The sequence below is a fragment of the Oncorhynchus kisutch genome, unplaced genomic scaffold, assembly GCF_002021735.2.
Source record: "Oncorhynchus kisutch isolate 150728-3 unplaced genomic scaffold, Okis_V2 scaffold964, whole genome shotgun sequence".
Taxonomy (NCBI): Eukaryota; Metazoa; Chordata; class Actinopteri; order Salmoniformes; family Salmonidae; genus Oncorhynchus; species Oncorhynchus kisutch.
Genome location: NW_022262909.1, coordinates 92,579 through 113,676, shown reverse-complemented (window position 1 = coordinate 113,676; position 21,098 = coordinate 92,579). Strand labels below are relative to the sequence as shown.

At 41.9% G+C, this 21,098-nt stretch overlaps 1 protein-coding gene across 1 annotated transcript; it reads right to left on the bottom strand.

Annotated features, from left to right (window-relative positions):
• Positions 1-9,256: 9,256 nt before the first annotated feature.
• On the bottom strand, positions 9,257-17,425 carry LOC109877465 (zinc finger protein 135-like). The gene is made up of 4 exons (XM_031817248.1): positions 16,908-17,425; positions 16,447-16,544; positions 16,137-16,314; positions 9,257-11,080 (listed from the first exon to the last, which is right to left on the bottom strand). Exons 1-4 carry the CDS (start codon positions 17,119-17,121, stop codon positions 9,978-9,980), a joined length of 1,593 nt encoding a protein of 530 aa, XP_031673108.1. The 5' UTR covers positions 17,122-17,425; the 3' UTR covers positions 9,257-9,977.
• Positions 17,426-21,098: the final 3,673 nt, after the last annotated feature.

Sequence of the window (21,098 nt, the reverse complement as noted above, 5' to 3'; positions counted from 1 at the left end):
TTAGTCGGGGACAAGCCTATTGGGAACAGATACCAATGGGCAGATCTATTTATTTGTTCAAACTACAGCACTACTACTTTGACGTGTCAAATCTGATCCTTTCTCTCTCTCTCCTCCTCTCACAGTTCCACTCAGCCCTGTTGTTTTCCTGCAGTCCACCAGCAGCACAGACAACCTCTTCATACCCAGAGTAACGTGCTACCAGGAGAGGCACGATACAGGACTCCGGGAGGGAGGAAGGGCTAGCGTTGTCCTGGTAACCATAAAGAGGGGACACAGACACATATCATTATGGATGCTGATGTCACTGTTGTCATAAAGCTGCCTTACAGAAACCCAGACCCAGATAGAGCAAGCTGTATGCTAGACCAGACCAAGCTGTACCATCTGGTGTTCTGAAATGGAGAGACTCTTCTCTGTCTCGTCAGCATCAGGATGTTGTTGAGGCTCCCCAGGGATCCACCATAGTCATGTCTCTCTCCTGTGTTAACGAGAACATCAAACAGATGGTGAACTTATTACCATCATCAATTATTACTGTCTATTACAGTCATAGGGTCTTATCAGAGGCATTAATATCTCTAAATTAATTGGGTGCCTTTTGTGTCCCTTTGATATTTTAAGTATAAATTATGCTCCATTATTACATTTTGAAAGCCTGTTATATATAATTAAATCTAATTTAAAAGTCCCAAAAATATATGTATCAATGGCAGATTGACCCTTTAACAATTTATATAGTATCGAACATCACATTGAAGTGAAGAACTTCAGTAGAATGCCCCTTAAAAACCACACATTAATTCAACAACTGCATAGTTTGTGTCCCTGTTGAAGACAGCACTCACTGGTGTTAATCTGATATTCTGTCTCCTCCTCTTTCACTCCCAAAACGTCTTCCTCCTTCACCTTTACTGAAATAGAACCTTTTAGAGAGGAAGAGGATGCTTTCTCTTCTTTCCCTATAACAGCCTCCTCTTCCATTCTGAAAGGTTCTTTCTCTCCTTTCACTGTAATATCCTCCTCTTCGTCTTTAACGACAATGTTCAGCGCCAGAGCTTCTTTCTCTCCTTTCACTGTAATATCCTCCTCTTCGTCTTTCACGACAACGTTCAGCGCCAGAGCTTCTTTCTCCGGACAGCAGACATCCTCTTCTTCAGCAGGGGATGAGTAGTTTAATGAGCTCATGATCAGGGATGTTAGCTAGCTAGCTAGCATTAGCGAATAGCCTAGTGCTATTAATGAGCTGTTAGCTAGCTAGCTAGCTAGCTAGCATTAGCGAATAGCCTAGTGCTATTAATGAGCTGTTAGCTAGCTAGCTAGCATTAGCGAATAGCCTAGTGCTAGGCTCAGTATCAATCTTTAACAAATTTGCAACTTGAACAGGCAAATCAGGTTCAAGTTAACGTCAACTGAAATGTGTTTTAAACACTGCGATTAGCTAATGTACATTAACATGGCCTAAAACGTCAATCTTTCAGTTTTACCTTGTCTACCAAGCTACCGAGATGGTTAAAATAGTATCCGTGTTGTTGTTCCTGAAGAAACGTCCGTCCAGTCCATTATACGTCACGCTAGAAGCATCACCTGAAAGACGCTCGTCGCCATCTGCTGACTGGAGTGGGTAACGCAGTGTGGAAACAATAGTTACAACACTTTTTGTATTGGAAAGAACGTCATAATTATTTAACAATAAGCTGATATATTTTCTCTTACGTCTTACAACTAATACATTCCCGTACACAGACGTAGAAGCGTAATATGAATGTGTAGATGATGAATAAATACTTCCATGAATAGGAAGTGTGTTTATACACATTTACAATATTCATTTTTTATCTAGATGTGACCATACTATTCCCTTAAAGCTACGCTACAAAGCTACAACAGGTGTAGACATTACCGTGAAATTCTTACTGACAAGCCCTTAACCAACAATGTAGTTAAGAAAAATAAAAGGTAAGAAAAAAAAGTTACACAATAAAAAAACTATACCGTGTTTACAGAGTCAATGTGGAGGCTGTATACAGGGGGTACCAGTACAGAGTCAATGTGGAGGCTGTATACAGGGGGTACCAGTACAGAGTCAATGTGGAGGCTATATACAGGAGGTACCAGTACAGAGTCAATGTGGAGGCTATATACAGGAGGTACCAGTACAGAGTCAATGTGGAGGCTATATACAGGAGGTACCAGTACAGAGTCAATGTGGAGGCTATATACAGGGGGCACCAGTACAGAGTCAATGTGGAGGCTGTATACAGGGGGTACCAGTACAGAGTCAATGTGGAGGCTATATACAGGAGGTACCAGTACAGAGTTAATGTGGAGGCTATATACAGGGGGTACCAGTACAGAGTTAATGTGGAGACTATATACAGGGGGTTACCAGTACAGAGTCAATGTGGAGGTTATATACAGGGGGTACCGGTACAGAGACAATGTGGAGGCTATATACAGGGGGTACCAGTACAGAGTCAATGTGGAGGCTATATACAGGAGGTACCAGTACAGAGTTAATGTGGAGGCTATATACAGGAGGTACCAGTACAGAGTCAATGTGGAGGTTATATACAGGGGGTACCAGTACAGAGTCAATGTGGAGGCTATATACAGGGGGTACCAGTACAGAGTCAATGTGAAGGCTGTATACAGGGGGTACCAGTACAGAGTCAATGTGGAGGCTATATAGAGTGGTACCAGTACAGAGTCAATGTGGAGGCTGTATACAGGGGGTACCAGTACAGAGTCAATGTGGAGGTTATATACAGGGGGTACCAGTACAGAGTCAATGTGGAGGTTATATACAGGGGGTACCGGTACAGAGTCAATGTGGAGGTTATATACAGGGGGTACCAGTACAGAGTCAATGTGGAGGTTGTATACAGGGGGTACCAGTACAGAGTCAATGTGGAGGCTGTATACAGGGGGTACCAGTACAGAGTCAATGTGGAGGTTATATACAGGGGGTACCAGTACAGAGTCAATGTGGAGGTTATATACAGGGGTACCAGTACAGAGTCAATGTGGAGGTTATATTCAGGAGGTATAAGTACAGAGTCAATGTGGAGGTTATATACAGGGGGTACCGGTACAGAGTCAATGTGGAGGCTATATACAGGGGGTACCAGTACAGAGTCAATGTGGAGGTTATATACAGGGGGTACCAGTACAGAGTCAATGTGGAGGTTATATACAGGGGGTACCAGTACAGAGTCAATGTGGAGGTTATATACAGGGGGTACCAGTACAGAGTCAATGTGGAGGTTATATACAGGGGGTACCAGTACAGAGTCAATGTGGAGGTTATATACAGGGGGTACCAGTACAGAGTCAATGTGGAGGTTATATACAGGGGGTACCAGTACAGAGTCAATGTGGAGGTTATATACAGGGGGTACCAGTACAGAGTCAATGTGGAGGTTATATACAGGGGGTACCAGTACAGAGTCAATGTGGAGGTTATATACAGGGGGTACCAGTACAGAGTCAATGTGGAGGCTATATACAGGGGGTACCAGTACAGAGTCAATGTGGAGGCTATATACAGGGGGTACCAGTACAGAGTCAATGTGGAGGTTATATACAGGGGGTACCGGTACAGAGTAAATGTGGAGGCTGTATACAGGGGGTACCAGTACAGTGTCAATGTGGAGGCTATATACAGGAGGTACCAGTACAGAGTCAATGTGGAGGCTGTATACAGGGGTACCGGTACAGAGACAATGTGGAGGTTATATACAGGGGGTACCGGTACAGAGTCAATGTGGAGGTTATATACAGGAGGTACCAGTACAGAGTCAATGTGAAGGTTATATACAGGGGGTACCGGTACAGAGTCAATGTGGAGGTTATATACAGGGGGTACCGGTACAGAGTCAATGTGGAGGTTATATACAGGAGGTACCAGTACAGAGTCAATGTGGAGGCTATATACAGGGGGTACCGGTACAGAGTCAATGTGGAGGTTATATACAGGAGGTACCAGTACAGAGTCAATGTGGAGGTTATATACAGGGGGTACCGGTACAGAGTCAATGTGGAGGTTATATACAGGAGGTACCAGTACAGAGTCAATGTGGAGGCTAAATACAGGGGGGTACCTGTACAGAGTCAATGTGGAGGCTATATAAAGGGGGTACCAGTAAGAGTCAATGTGGAGGCTATATACAGGGGGTACCAGTACAGAGTCAATGTGGAGGCTGTATACAGGAGGTACCAGTACAGAGTCAATGTGGAGGTTATATACAGGGGGTACCAGTACAGAGTCAATGTGGAGGTTATATACAGGGGGTACCAGTACAGAGTCAATGTGGAGGTTATATACAGGGGGTACCAGTACAGAGTCAATGTGGAGGCTATATACAGGGGGTACCAGTACAGAGTCAATGTGGAGGCTATATACAGGGGGTACCAGTACAGAGTCAATGTGGAGGTTATATACAGGGGGTACCGGTACAGAGTCAATGTGGAGGCTGTATACAGGGGGTACCAGTACAGTGTCAATGTGGAGGCTATATACAGGAGGTACCAGTACAGAGTCAATGTGGAGGCTGTATACAGGGGGTACCGGTACAGAGACAATGTGGAGGTTATATACAGGGGGTACCGGTACAGAGTCAATGTGGAGGTTATATACAGGAGGTACCAGTACAGATTCAATGTGAAGGTTATATACAGGGGGTACCGGTACAGAGTCAATGTGGAGGTTATATACAGGGGGTACCGGTACAGAGTCAATGTGGAGGTTATATACAGGAGGTACCAGTACAGAGTCAATGTGGAGGCTATATACAGGGGGTACCGGTACAGAGTCAATGTGGAGGTTATATACAGGAGGTACCAGTACAGAGTCAATGTGGAGGTTATATACAGGGGGTACCGGTACAGAGTCAATGTGGAGGTTATATACAGGAGGTACCAGTACAGAGTCAATGTGGAGGCTAAATACAGGGGGGTACCTGTACAGAGTCAATGTGGAGGCTATATAAAGGGGGTACCAGTACAGAGTCAATGTGGAGGCTATATACAGGGGGTACCAGTACAGAGTCAATGTGGAGGCTGTATACAGGAGGTACCTGTACAGAGTCAATGTGAGGGCTATATATAGGGGGTACCAGTACAGAGTCAATGTGGAGGCTGTATACAGGGGGTACCAGTACAGTGTCAATGTGGAGGCTATATACAGGAGGTACCAGTACAGAGTCAATGTGGAGGCTGTATACAGGGGGTACCGGTACAGAGACAATGTGGAGGTTATATACAGGGGGTACCGGTACAGAGTCAATGTGGAGGTTATATACAGGAGGTACCAGTACAGAGTCAATGTGAAGGTTATATACAGGGGGTACCGGTACAGAGTCAATGTGCAGGTTATATACAGGGGGTACCGGTACAGAGTCAATGTGGAGGTTATATACAGGAGGTACCAGTACAGAGTCAATGTGGAGGCTATATACAGGGGGTACCGGTACAGAGTCAATGTGGAGGTTATATACAGGAGGTACCAGTACAGAGTCAATGTGGAGGTTATATACAGGGGGTACCGGTACAGAGTCAATGTGGAGGTTATATACAGGAGGTACCAGTACAGAGTCAATGTGGAGGCTAAATACAGGGGGGTACCTGTACAGAGTCAATGTGGAGGCTATATAAAGGGGGTACCAGTACAGAGTCAATGTGGAGGCTATATACAGGGGGTACCAGTACAGAGTCAATGTGGAGGCTGTATACAGGAGGTACCTGTACAGAGTCAATGTGGAGGCTATATATAGGGGGTACCAGTACAGAGTCAATGTGGAGGCTGTATACAGGGGGTACCAGTACAGAGTCAATGTGGAGGCTGTATACAGGGGGTACCAGTACAGAGTCAATGTGGAGGCTATATACAGGAGGTGCCAGTACAGAGTCAATGTGGAGGCTATGTACAGGAGGTACCAGTACAGAGTCAATGTGGAGGCTATATACAGGAGGCTATATACAGGAGGTACCAGTACAGAGTCAATGTGGAGGCTATATATAGGAGGTACCAGTACAGAGTCAATGTGGAGGCTATATATAGGAGGTACCAGTACAGAGTCAATGTGAAGGCTTGCTCGTGTTTCTTGGCCCAAGTCTCTTCATCTTATTGGTGTCCTTGAGTAGTGGTTTCTTTGCAGCAATTCGACCATGAAGGCCTGATTCACACAGTCTCCTCTGAACAGTTGATATTGAGATGTGTCTGTTTGTTCAACTCTGTGAAACATTTATTTGGGCAGCAATTTCTGAGGCTGGTAACTCTAATGAACTTATCCTCTGCAGCAGAAGTAACTCTGGGTCTCAATAAAATGCAAATTAATTAATCATCAAATCATGTGATTTTCTGGATTTTTGTTTTAGATTCCGTCTCTCACGGTTGAAATGTATCTATGATAAAAAATGACAGACCTCTACATGCTTTGTAAGTACTTAGTAGGAAAACCTGCAAAATCGTCAGTGTATCAAATACTTGTTCTCCCCACTGTATAGCCATATTATAAAGTATGAAAAGGCTTGTTCGTTCACATGTCATGAATTCACTATGACATGATATTTGTATTACGACTTTTATTATGTAATAGATCATATGGGTTGAAAAGTGTTTTATTAGAAAAGTATAAAAATCAAATTAAATATTATTATTCACGTGCCGAATACAACCGGTGTAGACTTAGTGAAATGCTTACTTACAAGCCCTTAACCAACAATGCAGTTAAGAAAAATACTTGTAAAGTACAAAAAAATAGTTTTGTTTAAAAAAGAAAGATGCACAGCGCCCTTAACCACTGGAGTCTCTTCACTGTCTGATCTTCATTCCTACAGCCTTCATCACCATCCCTGGAGTCTATTCACCGAGTAAGTAAAGATAGTTTAAGAAACCTCTCCCATTCTACTTGTCTATTTTCTTTGTTTAGAAATAGTCATTTGTGTGACCTAATGATTTTCCCTACAATTTCTTTTAAGGATTTAGAAATATAGAACATGTAGAACGAGGAATGTCAGAGTCTGGAATAAAAATATATACAGTTGGTTTACAATGTATATGACGGTGTGTCTAGACATTAGGGACCGTCTATGAATATAAAAGGTGTTTACAGTAGTAGTTATATAGGATGAGCCTTGACTAGAATACAGGGTGGAGTACTGGGTGGTAGACGGCTAGTAACAGTGACTAAGTTCAGGGCAGGGTACTGGGCGGAGGCCGGCTAGAGGTGACTATTTAACAGTCTGATGACCTGGAGATAGACCACACATTAACCACACAATAAGTATTGTGGTGGCAGCATCATGTTATGGGTATGCTTGTCACCGGCAGGGACTGGTGAGTTTGTCAGGATCAAAAGAAATATGAAAGGAGAAAAGTGTAGACTTTGTATAGGCACTGTACAGCCTTAACTGTGGAGTGACCCCATAAAATGGGATATCAGCCAACTCAGTGACAACTACAGAACACAACAATGTATAGTTTACACAAATATTAGTCTCTTAGCTCTTATTGCAGGACTTTGACTGTGGTACATCACCTCCCCAGTCAACGTATTGTGTGTATTGAAAATTCATATAGGACTGTACAGCTAGCTAACTGGCTACTGATCAACCTATTGTGTGTATTGAACATTCATATAGGACTGTAGCAGCTAGCTAACTGGCTACTGATCAACCTATTGTGTGTATTGAACATTCATATTGAACAGCCTTACCTATAGAGTAGCACCACCACCCATCAGCCCATTCTCTTCTTGATGTCAAAGCTGCAGTGTATTGTTGCTATAGGAGTTTATGATTAATAATCCTATTTACTTCAAGACACACTAAGATGTCACCATACTATTCATTTAAAGCCCCTCTGTCAGATATAAATCATCAGAGTGGGAAACCAACTGACATGGAAACAATGGAGCAAATGTATCACTATCAGAGGGGTGTATTATGACATCAGATAGAACTACTCAGACATTCCAAATATCACTTGATTATCAGAGGGGTGTATTATGACATCATATAGAACTACTCAGACATTCCAAATCAGGCTTCATCCACATCATGAAGGTGGATATTGATCCAACCATTTCAAAAGTAATGACCGGCCTGACGGAAACAGGTTATGCCTGAACAATTTTATAAAAGCCGACAAACTATATGTTAGTTCGTTTGACATGCTGGGGACTTCTTGCGTCAGTAAAAATGTATAAGCGAGTAATGGAGGTGGAAACTCCTTTATGAGCAAATATTTATATAATAACCATCACATCTTAGTTAACTTGGAGTCATGCGATGATATGTTGTGTGGTCCTCCCACTACGACTTGGGAACCCATGCAGTTTATTAGGCTACAGATGAAATAAGTTATGAACTTCACAGGGTGGTGAAAGTGCACGTGATGAGCTTGATGCTCCTTTCCAATACATATTGATGGTCTTATTCTGGTGACAGGTGACATGATGATCGATGCTTGGCTGCCATTTGACAAATAAAATAATATCGCTCTCATCCATAATAATCTCATCATGTAGGTAGCCTACCAACACTGTATCTATGAGCTGCTGGCTACAGTGCACGGGACAAGAGAAGTTTTGCTATATAATGCAACAGTTTCATTAAACCATCAGTAGAGTTGAAAATGCGATGGAAACCATTGGGAATTTAACAGCAAAAGTTATTTATTTGTCACGCAAAGCCTTTAATCTGCAATAAATCTGTTTGATAGAAACATTTCTGGTGGGAAAATGTATATATTGTTTTATGCAGATTTTTGAATATTCACATGAAAATCTGTCTCAAATTACATGGAAACTTAGCTACTAAGGTGGATATCGATCCAACACCTGCTGCTTATTCAAACCAGCCCACTGGGCACAGACGTCAGTTCAACATCTAGTTTCTATTTACATTTCTTTGATTCGTCAACTAATGTGAATTTAACATGAAATCAACACTAAATGCCACCTGTCATTGGATTTAGGTTGCTGGTTGGGTGAAACACAAAATGTTACCAGTCATTGGATATCGGTTGCTGGTTGGGTGAAACACTAAATGTTACCAGTCATTGGATTTAGGTTGCTGGTTGGGTGAAACACAAAATGTTACCTGTGGAAACAATGTTTATTCAATCAGTGGGAGGCTTGTAAATTCCCCCAGGAAAGTGGAACGAGGAACTCTTCTGTGAGACAATGATAAATAGCAATCCTTGGGAGAGTTGTGGTGGATATTATAAAATAAGGATCTGCTGGAGTCCAAGTCAAACCAATATTCTTTATTTCTGAGCTCAGAGAGAATAACAGAGTTACACAGCACAGTGTAGACAGTCTGAATTCCTGAAGCATTGAGTGATGAGCACATATCTTTATAGTTTCCTGTTCCTGGGCGGGACTTTATTCATACAAGGACACAGGTGCAAATTGGTTTGCAACACAGGATGATACTCCCAAGAACAGGAGCTTATAATAGGACAGTTTCACAAGGTTAGTCACATACTCAGTTATGTGGACACACAAACAATTAACATTTTCCATTACAGAGTCTGAACATTTTCATTTCATTAAATCATCAGTGGGCCAACAATGCAAATGTCAACAATGGAACTAATGCATCACATCCAAATATCACTTGATTATCTGTAGTGCTGGAGGAATGGCACACCCAGATAAACACACACAGAGTTTAAAAAAAGGACAGTTTAAAACAAGGAACCTGATCTCCTTTATATTCAAACTGACAGACTCCATAGTCAATTCATGTTTTCTAATAAAAACAAACAAATATATGTTTGAGTATACCCTGTACCATTTAATTCATATGGTAATGACAGGTAAACACATTGTCAGTCAACAATATTAGACAACGGGAGCACTGTGTATGTTCTCTGATGAATTTTAAGTCAATGTGATGTGAAATATCAACATACACGCTAAGAGAAGCCTTCCCCTCTGTGTGCAGTATAATGTGTTCTTTCAGGCTTCCTAAATGGGCAAATGGTTTGCACCCTGGGAGGAGTGGTAAGGCTTCTCTCCTGTGTGTATTCTCTCATGTTGTTTCAGGTTTCCTCTCTGGTTGAAACACTTTCCACATTGGGAGCAGTGGTACGGCTTCTCTCCTGTGTGTATTCTCTCATGTTGTTTCAGGGTTCCTCTCTGGTTGAAAAACTTTCCACACTGGGAGCAGTGGTACGGCTTCTCTCCTGTGTGTATTCTCTCATGTCCTTTCAGCATCCCCGAATGGTTGAAACACTTTCCACATTGGGAGCAGTGGTAAGGCTTCTCTCCTGTGTGTATTCTCTCATGTTGTTTCAGCGCCCCCGACTGGTTGAAACACCTTCCACATTGGGAGCAGTGGTAAGGCTTCTCTCCTGTGTGTATTCTCTCATGTAGTTTCAGGTCCCCCGAATGGTTGAAACACTTTCCACATTGGGAGCAGTGGTAAGGCTTCTCTCCAGTGTGTATTTTCTCATGTTGTTTCAGGTGTCCACTCTGGTTGAAAAACTTTCCACATTGGGAGCAGTGGTAAGGCTTCTCTCCTGTGTGTATTCTCTCATGGTCTTTCAGCATCCCCGAATGGTTGAAACACTTTCCACATTGGGAGCAGTGGTAAGGCTTCTCTCCTGTGTGTATTCTCTCATGTTGTTTCAGCATCCCCGAATGGTTGAAACACTTTCCACATTGGGAGCAGTGGTAAGGCTTCTCTCCTGTGTGTATTCTCTCATGTTGTTTCAGCGCCCCCGACTGGTTGAAACACCTTCCACATTGGAAGCAGTGGTAAGGCTTCTCTCCTGTGTGTATTCTCTCGTGTTGGTTCAGGAATGCTTTCCGGTTGAAACACTTTCCACACTGGGAGCAGTGGTAAGGCTTCTCTCCTGTGTGTATTCTCTCGTGCCGTTTCAGCACCCCTGACTGGTTGAAACCCTTTCCACACTGGGAGCAGTGGTAAGGCTTCTCCCCTGTGTGTATCCTCTCATGTTGTTTCAGTTGTGCTTTCTGTTTAAAACTCTTTTCACACTGGGAGCACTGGTGTCGTCTTGCTTGTTTGGACTTCCCTGGCTCTGGTTCCTCTGAGTCTGGTCTTTCTCCTGCCAAAGATAGTGTTATTTTTAAATAGAGACCCAAATGAAACCACATGATAAAACAACCTTGCTATGAGGGTAAATCCTAAATCCGATCTCTTAATAACCTGATGCCAGTTTTAACAATCTTAGTGTGATTTTAAAACAAATGTAGAGCTTCCTGGTAATTACTGCTATGTTTACATTACTTATTCATCCTGTTTTACAAGTCAGAACACAAAAACCTAGACAATTCTAGGACACTGAAGACACAGGCGTCGCTGGATTCCAATTGAACAGGTGGTTCTAAATATATAACATTCATAGCTGTATGATACAGAATGTGACCTACACACTTCCTTAAACATCAAATAACTAAAGAAGTAATTTTGTGTGGAAGTCCAAAACTTGTTTTTACGTTGAAGATACAAAGCACATCAGTAACATCTCCCCGTTGTTGAAAGGGTTTGACACATTGCTGTTTAAATGGACCAATTTCTTATTTAGACATTCACAGATTTTCAACATTTTGATTATCGCTGATGTCATATTTTGGGTAAATGTTCCTAAAACTGATAGTAACAACAAAAAAAAATATATATAAACGCAACAACAACAAAAAAAGATTGCAGAATTTTTTACATCCCTGTTAGTCAACATTTATTCTTTGCCAAGATAATCCATCCACCTGACAGTGTGGCATATCAAGAAGCTGATTGAACAGCTTGGTTATTACACAGGTGCATCTTGTGCTGGGGATAATAAAAGGCAACCCGAAAATGTGCAGTTTGTTCAAACAACAATGCCACAGGTCTCTGAGGGAGCGGGCAATTGGCATGCTGACTGCAGGAATGTCCACTGGAGCTGTTGTCAGGGAATTTAATGTACAGTACCAGTCAAAAGGTTGGACTCCCCTCCTCATTCAAGGGTTTTTCTTTATTTTTACTATTTTCTACATTGTAGAATAATAAAGTGTTAAATCAAAATATATATTTTATTCTTCAAAAGTTGCCACCCTTGCTTTCTCTCAAACAGCTTCACCTGGAATCCTTTTCCAACAGTCTTGTAGGCGTTCCCACATATGCTGAGAACTAGTAGGCCGCTTTCCCTTCACATCTGCGATCCAACTCATCCCAAACCATCTTGATACAATACATTAGATTCAAAGGTACCAAAAAGTACAGTAAAAATTACTTCCATCTCTGGAAATGTGGACAAAAAAAAAAAAAATGATAAAATAAAAAACCGTGGGGGATTGTGTAGGTCAGGTCATCTGATGCATCACTCTCCTACTTGATCAAATAGCTCTTACACAGCCTGGAGGTGTGTTGGGTCATTGTCCTGTTGAAAAACCAATGACAGTGGGACTAAGCCCAAACCAGATGGGATGGCATATATATTTGTAGAATGGTGTGGAAGCCATGCTGGTTAAGTGTGACTTTGATTTATTTATTCATGACATTGTCAACAGCAAAGCACCCGCACATCATCACATCTCCTCCTCCATGCTTCACGGTGGGAACCACACATGCGGAGATAATCTGTTCATCTACTCCTCGTTTCACAAAGACATGAAGCTCTGATCCAAAAATCTCAAATTTGGACTCATCAGACCCAAGGACAGATATCCACCGGTCTAATGTCCATTGCTCGTGTTTCTTGGCCCAAGCAAGTCACTTCTTCTTATTGGTGTCCTTTAGTAGTGGTTTCCTTGCAGCAATTGGACCATGAAGGCCTGATTCACGCAGTCTCCTCTGAACCGATGATGTTGAGATGTGTCTGTTACTTGAACTTTGTGAAGCATTTATTTGGGCTGCAATTTCTAAGGCTGGTAACTCTAATGAACTTATGCATCAGAAGTAACTCTGGATCTTCCATTATTGTGGTGGTCCTTAAAGTAATGATGGACTGTTGTTTCTCTTTGCTAATTTGAGCTGTTCTTGACATAATATGGACTTTTACCTTGTCACAACACAACTGATTGCGGAACATTTCGACAACATCCGGTGATATTGCAGAGTGCAAAATATATATTTTTTATGAGAAATATTTAACTTTCATGCATTCACAAGTGCAATACCACAAATTAAAGCTTAAGACTCCATAATGTTTCATCATTAGATGCTACAGTCCTCTAAGACTCCATAATGTTTCATCATTAGATGCTACAGTCCTCTAAGACTCCATAATGTTTCATCATTAGATGCTACAGTCCTCCTTTAAGACTCCATAATGTTTCATCATTAGATGCTACAGTCCTCCTTTAAGACTCCATAATGTTTCATCATTAGATGCTACAAGGCCTCATTTAAGACTCCATAATGTTTCATCATTAGATGCTACAGTCCTTTAAGACTCTATAATGTTTCATCATTAGGTGCTACAGTCCTCCTTCAATACTCCATCATGTTTAGAATGTGTCTGGAAGCGCTACTCTATCTATTCTACTCTCATCCTTTCGGTTTTAATAATATTAAAAAAATAATAATGTTATAATAGGTAATAATTAACTTTAATAACTAGGGTTAATACCTGCCTGGCGCACCAACAAAATATTTCTTTAGCCCCCTCTAACAATACCACTACAGAATTAGCATAGTAGGCCATGTAACTTAACCTGTAGTGACACCCAGCCCGTGAACGGGACAGTTATCATCATCTGACACTAATTAGCATAACGCAACGGACATAAATCTTCCTAGAAAATCTTCCTATTCATGAAAATCACAAGTGAAATCTATTGGAACACAGCTTAGCCTTTTGTTAATCACCCTGTCATCTCAGATTTTCAAAATATGCTTTACAGCCAACGCTAGACAAGCATCTGTGTAAGTTTATCATAGCCTAGCATAGCATTATGCCTTGCTAGCAGCAGGCAAACTTGTCACGGAAATCAGAAAAGCAATCAAATTAAATCGTTTACCTTTGATGAACTTCAAATGTTTTCACTCACAAGACTCCCAGGTAGACAGCCAAAGTTCATTTTTTCCCAAAATTGTAGGCGAAATAGCTCTGTTTGTTCTTCACGTTTGGCTGAGAAATCGCCCGGAAATTGCGGTCACAACTCTGAAAAATATTCCAAATTAGCTCCATAATATCGACAAAAACATGGCAAACGTTATTTAGAATCAATCCTCAAGGTGTTTTTCTAATATCTATTTGATAATATATCCGTCGGGACAATTCCTTTTTCTCTAGGACCGATTGGAGTAATGGCTACCTCTGCACTTTACGCGAGAATCTCTCTCGGAGCCACCATGTGACCACTTACGCAATGTGCCCCCATACGGCTATTCTTCAACAGAAATGCGTAAAACTACGTCACAATGCTGTAGACACCTTGGGGAATATGTAGAAAGCGTAAGCTCGTTGATGGTACATTCAAAGCCATATAGGGAGTCATTGGAACGCAGCGCTTTCAAAACCTGGGGCACTTCTGGATTGGATTTTTCTCAGGCTTTCGCCTGCAACATCAGTTCTGTTATACTCACAGACAATATCTTTACAGTTTTGGAAACGTTAGATTGTTTTCTATCCAAAGCTGTCAATTATATGCATATTCTAGCATCTTCTTCTGCAAAATATCCCATTTAAAACGGGGACGTTTTCTTTCCCAAAAATGAAAATACTGCCCCCTAACACCAAGAGGTTTTAAGGTAATCAGAAATATTTAGGACTAACTTATTCCTTGACACCCATTCTGAAACTAACTGCAGCTCTATGTTAAGTGTTGCAGTCATTTCAGTTGCTGTAGTAGCTGACGTGTACAGTGTTGAGTCATCCGCATACATAGACTCACTGGCTTTACTCAAACGTCATCGGCATGCTGTTGGTAAAGATTGAAAAAAGTAGGTGCCAAACAGCTGCCCTGGGGAATTCCTGATTCAAACTTGATTTTGTAGCTCTGGGGCGGCAGGTAGCCTAGTGGTTAGAGCGGTAGGCCAGTAACCGAAAGATTGCTGGATCGAATCCCCGAGTTGACAAGGTAAAAAACTCATTCTGCCCCTGAACAAGGCCGTCATTGAAAAAAATAATTTGTTCTTAACTGACTTGCCTAGTTAAATAAAGGTTACATTTGAAAAGAAAAACTCTTTATCCACAATATAGCAGGGGGTGTAAAGCCTTACGTTTTGTCAGCAGCAGGCTATGATCGATAATGCCAAAAGCTGCACTGAAGTCTAACAAAACAGCCCCAACAATATTTTTTCATGAATCTCTCTCAGCCAATCAGTCATTTGCAAGTGCTGTGCTTGCTGTATGAACTTCCCTATAAGCTAAAAGTCTATATTTGTTTACTGTAAAATAGCATTGTATCTGGTCAAATAGATTTTATTTGCGCAAAATTTCATTTAATTGAAGATGCTCCAAAGATTTTTACAATCATTCTTCATGTATTTTATCTTTGTTTCATTGTGTACTTTCTTCTTTTTATTCAGTTTAGTCAAATGATTTCTCAATTTGCAATAGGTTTGCCAATCAGTTCTTCAGCCAGACCTATATCCAATCTCTTTTGCCTCCCTCTTCATCATACCATTTTTTCAATTCCTCATCAATTCACGTGGATTTAACAGTTTTTACAGTCATTTTCTTAATGGGTGCATGCTTATTAGTAACTGGGATAAGCAGTTTCAAATGTGTCACGGGCAGTGTCTGGTTGCTCATCATTACACACCACGGACCAACAAATATTATTTACATCATCAACATAGGAATCACTACAAAAAAATGTATGACCTCTTATACACAATATTAGGCCCAGCCTTTGGAACTGTGGTTTTCCTAGACATGGCTACTATATTGTGATCACTACATCTGATGGATCTGGATACTGCTTTAAAACCCATATCTGCAGCATTAGTAAAGATATGATCAAACCATGTTGATGATTTCATTCCTCTACTGTTTGTCACTACCCTGGTAGGTTGATTGATAACCTGAACAAGGTTGCCGGCACTGGTTACAGTTTGAAGCTTTTGCTTGAGTGGGCAGCCTGATCACAGTTTTCCTCCATATTCATAACATCCATATACACCAGTCTATCTTCCTGTCAACTAACAGAACTCTGCTAAATTACAGCACTTACTTTGATGTGTCAAATCTGATCCTTTCTTCTCTTCTCCTCCTCTCACAGTTCCACTCAGCCCCGTTGTTTTCCTGCAGTCCACCAGCAGCACAGACAACCTCTTCATACCCAGCAGTAAGGTGCTACCGGGAGAGGCACGATACAGGGTCTCCGGGAGGGAGGAAGGGCTAGTGTTGTCCTGGTAACCATAAAGAGAGGACACAGACGCATATCATTATGGATGCTGAATTCACTGTTGTCATAAACTGCTTTACAGAAACCCAGCCCCCAAGCAAGAGAAAGCTGTTTGCTTGTCCAGACCAAGCTGTACCATCTGGTGTTCTGATCTGGAGAGACTCTTCTCTGCCACGTCAGCATCAGGATGTTGTTGAAGCTCCCCAGAGGATCCACCATAGTCATGTCTCTCTCCTGTGTTAATGAGAACATCAAAATGAGTAGTAAACTTATAACCGTCTAATAAAATCATAGGGTCTTACAAGAGGCATGAATATGTCCCTTTGATATTTTAAGTAGAGATTATGCTTCAATATTGAATTTTAAAAGCCTGTTATACTAGATGAGGGGAACTTTAATGTAGACCACATGGAGAATTCAATACATTTAATTGAAAAGTCCCTCAAATATATGAACCAATGGCAGATCGACCCTTTAACAATTCCTACAGTACTGAACAACATATTCAAGTGTAGAACTTCAGTAGAATGCCCCTTTAAAACCACACATTAGTTCAACAACGGCATAGTTTGTGTCCCTGTTAAAGACAGTACTCACTGGTGTTAATCTGATATTCTGTCTCTTCCTCTTTCACTGCCAAAACGTCTTCCTTCTTCACCTTTGAGATAGCATCCTCTTCCTCTCTAAACGGTTCTTTCTCTTCTTTCACTATAACAGCCTCATCTTCCTCCTTTTTCATTCTGAAGTATTCTTTCTCCAAACAGCAGACCCCCTCTTTATTAGCAAGGGAGGAGTAGTTTAGTGAGCTCATGGTCAGGGATGTTATCTAGCTAGCTAGCATTAGCGACTAGCCTAGTGCTAGGCTCAGTATCAATCTTTAACACGTTTGCAAATTGAACCAGTTGATACGTCAACCGAAAATCGTTTAAAACACTGAGATTAGCTAATGTACATTAACATGGTCTAAAACGTCAATCTTTCAGTTTTATGTTGGCTAGCAAGCTACCGACGTGGTTGAAAGAGTTGACGCCTTGTTGTTCCTGAAGAAGCGTCCCGTCCAGTCCATTATACGTCACGCAAGAAGAGTCAACTGAAAGACGCTCATCGCCATCTGCTGACTGGAGTGGGTAACGCAGTTTGGAAACAATAGTTACTACACTTTTTGTATTGGAAAGAACGTCATAATTATTTAATAATTAATGATTTAATAATAAGCTGATACATTTTCTCTTCCAAATAATACGTTCCTGTACACAGAAGCAGAAGCTCAATATGAATATGTAGATGATTAATAAATACTTATATGAATAGGTAGTGTGTTGATATACATTTTCTCTGTTAATTTTTCACATTCTTTTTTAATCTACATGTGACCATACTATTCCCTTAAAGCCACGCTCTATAAGATACAAATCATCCTGTAAACAACAGAACAAATGCATCACATGCAAATAGCACTTGGTTATCTGTAGTGCTATACACTGGGTAGACAAAACATTAAGAACAGCTGCTCCTTCCATGACTTAGAAAGACTAGGTGAATCCAGGCTAAAGCTATGATCCCTTACTGATGTCACTAGTTAAATCCACTTCAATCCGTGTAGATGAAGGGGGGAGACAGGTTAAATAACGATTTTTAAGCCTTGAGACATGAGACATGGATTGTGCATGTGTGCCATTTAGAGAGTTAATGGGGAAGACAAAATATTTAAGTTACTTTGCACGGGGTATGGTAGTAGGTGCCAGGCGCACCGGTTTGTGTCAAGAACTGCAACGCTGCTGGGTATTTCAGCTCAACAGTTTCCCATGTGTACCAAGAGTGGTCCACCACCCAAACAGTGGTGGTTTGTGCCGTTTAAGATGAGGCAGGACAACTTGTTTTTTCATGAGCATGGCCTTAATTCTATTACAGCATATGGACGACTGTCATTCATATTTCACTCACCCTGTTCAATGGAACAGCAATAGGTTTAGGCTACTACATGATACTCTAATTGTCCCTATACCCATCATGAGGTAGCAACCTAGCCTATGAATGAAAGTTTAGGATGTAGGTTCACACAGGTCGAGATAAAGTTTTGCGGTGACAGACAGTGCCACATGGACAGACAGTGACACATTCAATACTGCCTTGCACACTCTCGCCTGCATCTAGCTGAAATAGAGATATCACTGGACAAATTCAGGTATGTTTATCCCCGTTTTGTTCCATTTAAACGTTTGTCAACAGAATCGGCGGAATGAATACACCCCTGATCATGCATAAACACAGTTCACTTTCATTACAGACACGTTGTATTCCCTCTTGCATCTATGTGCTCTCCTCTTATCACCTTCTCCCTTTGTTTCTGTACTTCAATGCACAACACATCAGCTGTATGTGACCAGGAGAAAAAACCTTTCCAAGCCAAACCATTTCATAACTGCTACACACAGCTTACATTGTTGTCAACTGTGTAACTGTGTAAGTCTATGGAAGCCTTGAGAACCATAATCCTCCTAGGTTTTGTATTGTGGTCAATATACCCAGAGGAGGATGCAAAATAGTATGTTTTAATAAATTATTTGGTGGCGTGATTATATTTAGTATAGTTTTATCTAAAAAGGACAACTTTAAAATATTTTACCATTTTTATTTTTCTGAAAATAACTGAGGACGATGGTCCTCCCCTTCCTCCTCTGAGGAGACCCCACTGCACCCAAAGGACACCCAGCCAACTTGACACAATTGTGGGAAGCATTGGAGTCAACATGGGCCAGCATCCCTGTGGAATGCTTTCGACACCTTGTAGAGTCCATGCCCCGACGAATTGAGGCTATTCTGAGGGAGAAAGGGGAGGGTCCAACTCCATATTAGGAAGGTGTTCCAAATGTTTGGTATAATCAGTGGATATATCTGCCATTTAGCAGACACTTTTATCCAAAGGGATTTGCAGTCATGTGTACAAACACTTTACATATGGGTGGTCCCAGGAATCAAACCCACTACCCTGGTTTTACAAGCACTATACTCCACCAACTGAGCTACAGGACCACAAGGAATGATCAAGGAATGATGCAGATAAACACACACAGCCTGAGTTTCAGAAATATAATTGAATCAAAGACCGTAACATTGAAACTGACATACTTCATATTTAGTTACAATCAAATATTATGTCACATGCGCTGAATACAACAGGTGTAGATCTTAACGTGAAATGCTTACTGACAAGCCTATAACCAACAACGTAGATAAGAAAAATAAGGGTTAAGAAAATATTCCCAAAATAAAAAAATTTTTAAAAGTAGCTCAGTGCCGAGGGGTAGCTCAGGCCTGAGCTACCCCTCGGTCCTGAGCTTCCTCAGTAATGAGGCACCCCTCAGTCCAGGTGGGCCCTTTGTTAGGGTTACTAGGCCAAGGTCGGCGGCGAGGGTCGCCACTCAAATGACGCTAAGAAAGTGGACTAAGACTATGGTAGAGTGGCGTCCACGTCCCGCCACAGTGGACAGACGCCCACCCAGACCCTCTCCTATGGGTTTAGGTGTGCGGCCGGGAGTCCGCACCTTTGGGGGGGTGGGGGGGGGGGGTACTGTCACGCCCTGGCCTTAGTTATCTTTGCTTTCTTTATTATTTTGGTCAGGCCAGGGTGTGACATGGGGGATTTATGTGTTTCGTCTTGTCTAGGGGTTTATTAGATTTATGGGGTTGTGTTCATGTTAGGTGTCTAGGTAAGTCTATGGTTGCCTAGATTGGTTCTCAATCAGAGGATATATATCAGAGGAGGTACCAGTACAGTGTCAATGTGGAGGCTATATACAGGAGGTACCAGTACAGAGTCAATGTGGAGGCTATATACAGGAGGTACCAGTACAGAGTCAATATACAGCAGGTACCAGTACCGAGTCAATGTGGAGACTAGTACAGGGGGTACCAGTACCGAGTCAATGTGGAGACTATATACAGGGGGTACCAGTACAGAGTCAATGTGGAGGCTATATACAGGAGGTACCAGTACAGAGTCAATGTGGAGGCTATATACAGGGGGTACCAGTACAGAGTCAATGTGGAGGCTATATACAGGAGGTACCAGTACCGAGTCAATGTGGAGCCACCGTAGGAGGCCTTTTGTCTTTTGGTTGGCCGCCGTTGTAAATAAGAATTTGTTCTTAACTGACTTGCCAAGTTAAATAAAGGTTCAATAATAAATAAATAAAATAAAGTACAGAGAGATAATTGATGAAAACCTGCTCCAGAGCACTCAGGACCTCAGACTGGGGCAAAGGTTCACCTTCCAACAGAACAACAACCCTAAGCACACAGACAAAGGACAACGCAGAAGTGGCTTCGGGACAAGTCTCTGAATGTCCTTGTGTGGCCCAGCCAGAGCCTGGACTTGAACCCGATCGAACATCTCTGGAGAGACCTGAAAATAGCTGTGCAGCGACGCTCCCCATCCAACCTGAGAGAGGTTGAGAGGATCTGCAGAGAAGAATGGGAAAAAATACAGGTGTGCCAAGCTTGTTCCTGTTAAGACACCTGACCAGCTGAGTGCAGGTGGGCTCTCCTGTCAACATGAGGCTCCTGTTGCAGCCCTCAAGGGCACATTGACAGATTTTCCACCTAGTCCTCTCTGGGATTCAAACAAGGGATCTTTCAGTTACTGGCCCAACACTGTTAACCGCTAGGCTACCTGCAGCAGGAGCCCCATGTTGACAGGAGAGCCCACCTGCATTCAGCTGGTCAGGGGCAGTGGTGCCCTGTAAGTAACAAATGTATCACTATCAGAGGGGTGTATTATGACATCAG

Excerpts from the sequence above, each read along its gene's own strand:
- LOC109877465 (XM_031817248.1), bottom strand. The coding sequence starts at position 17,121 with ATGAGCTCACTAAACTACTCCTCCCTTGCTAATAAAGAGGGGGTCTGC. Across the intron at positions 16,315-16,446 it reads CCAGATCAGAACACCAGATG|GACAACACTAGCCCTTCCTC; the intron begins GTACAGCTTGGT and ends TATGGTTACCAG. Across the intron at positions 11,081-16,136 it reads ATCAGATTTGACACATCAAA|GAGAAAGACCAGACTCAGAG; the intron begins GTAAGTGCTGTA and ends TATCTTTGGCAG.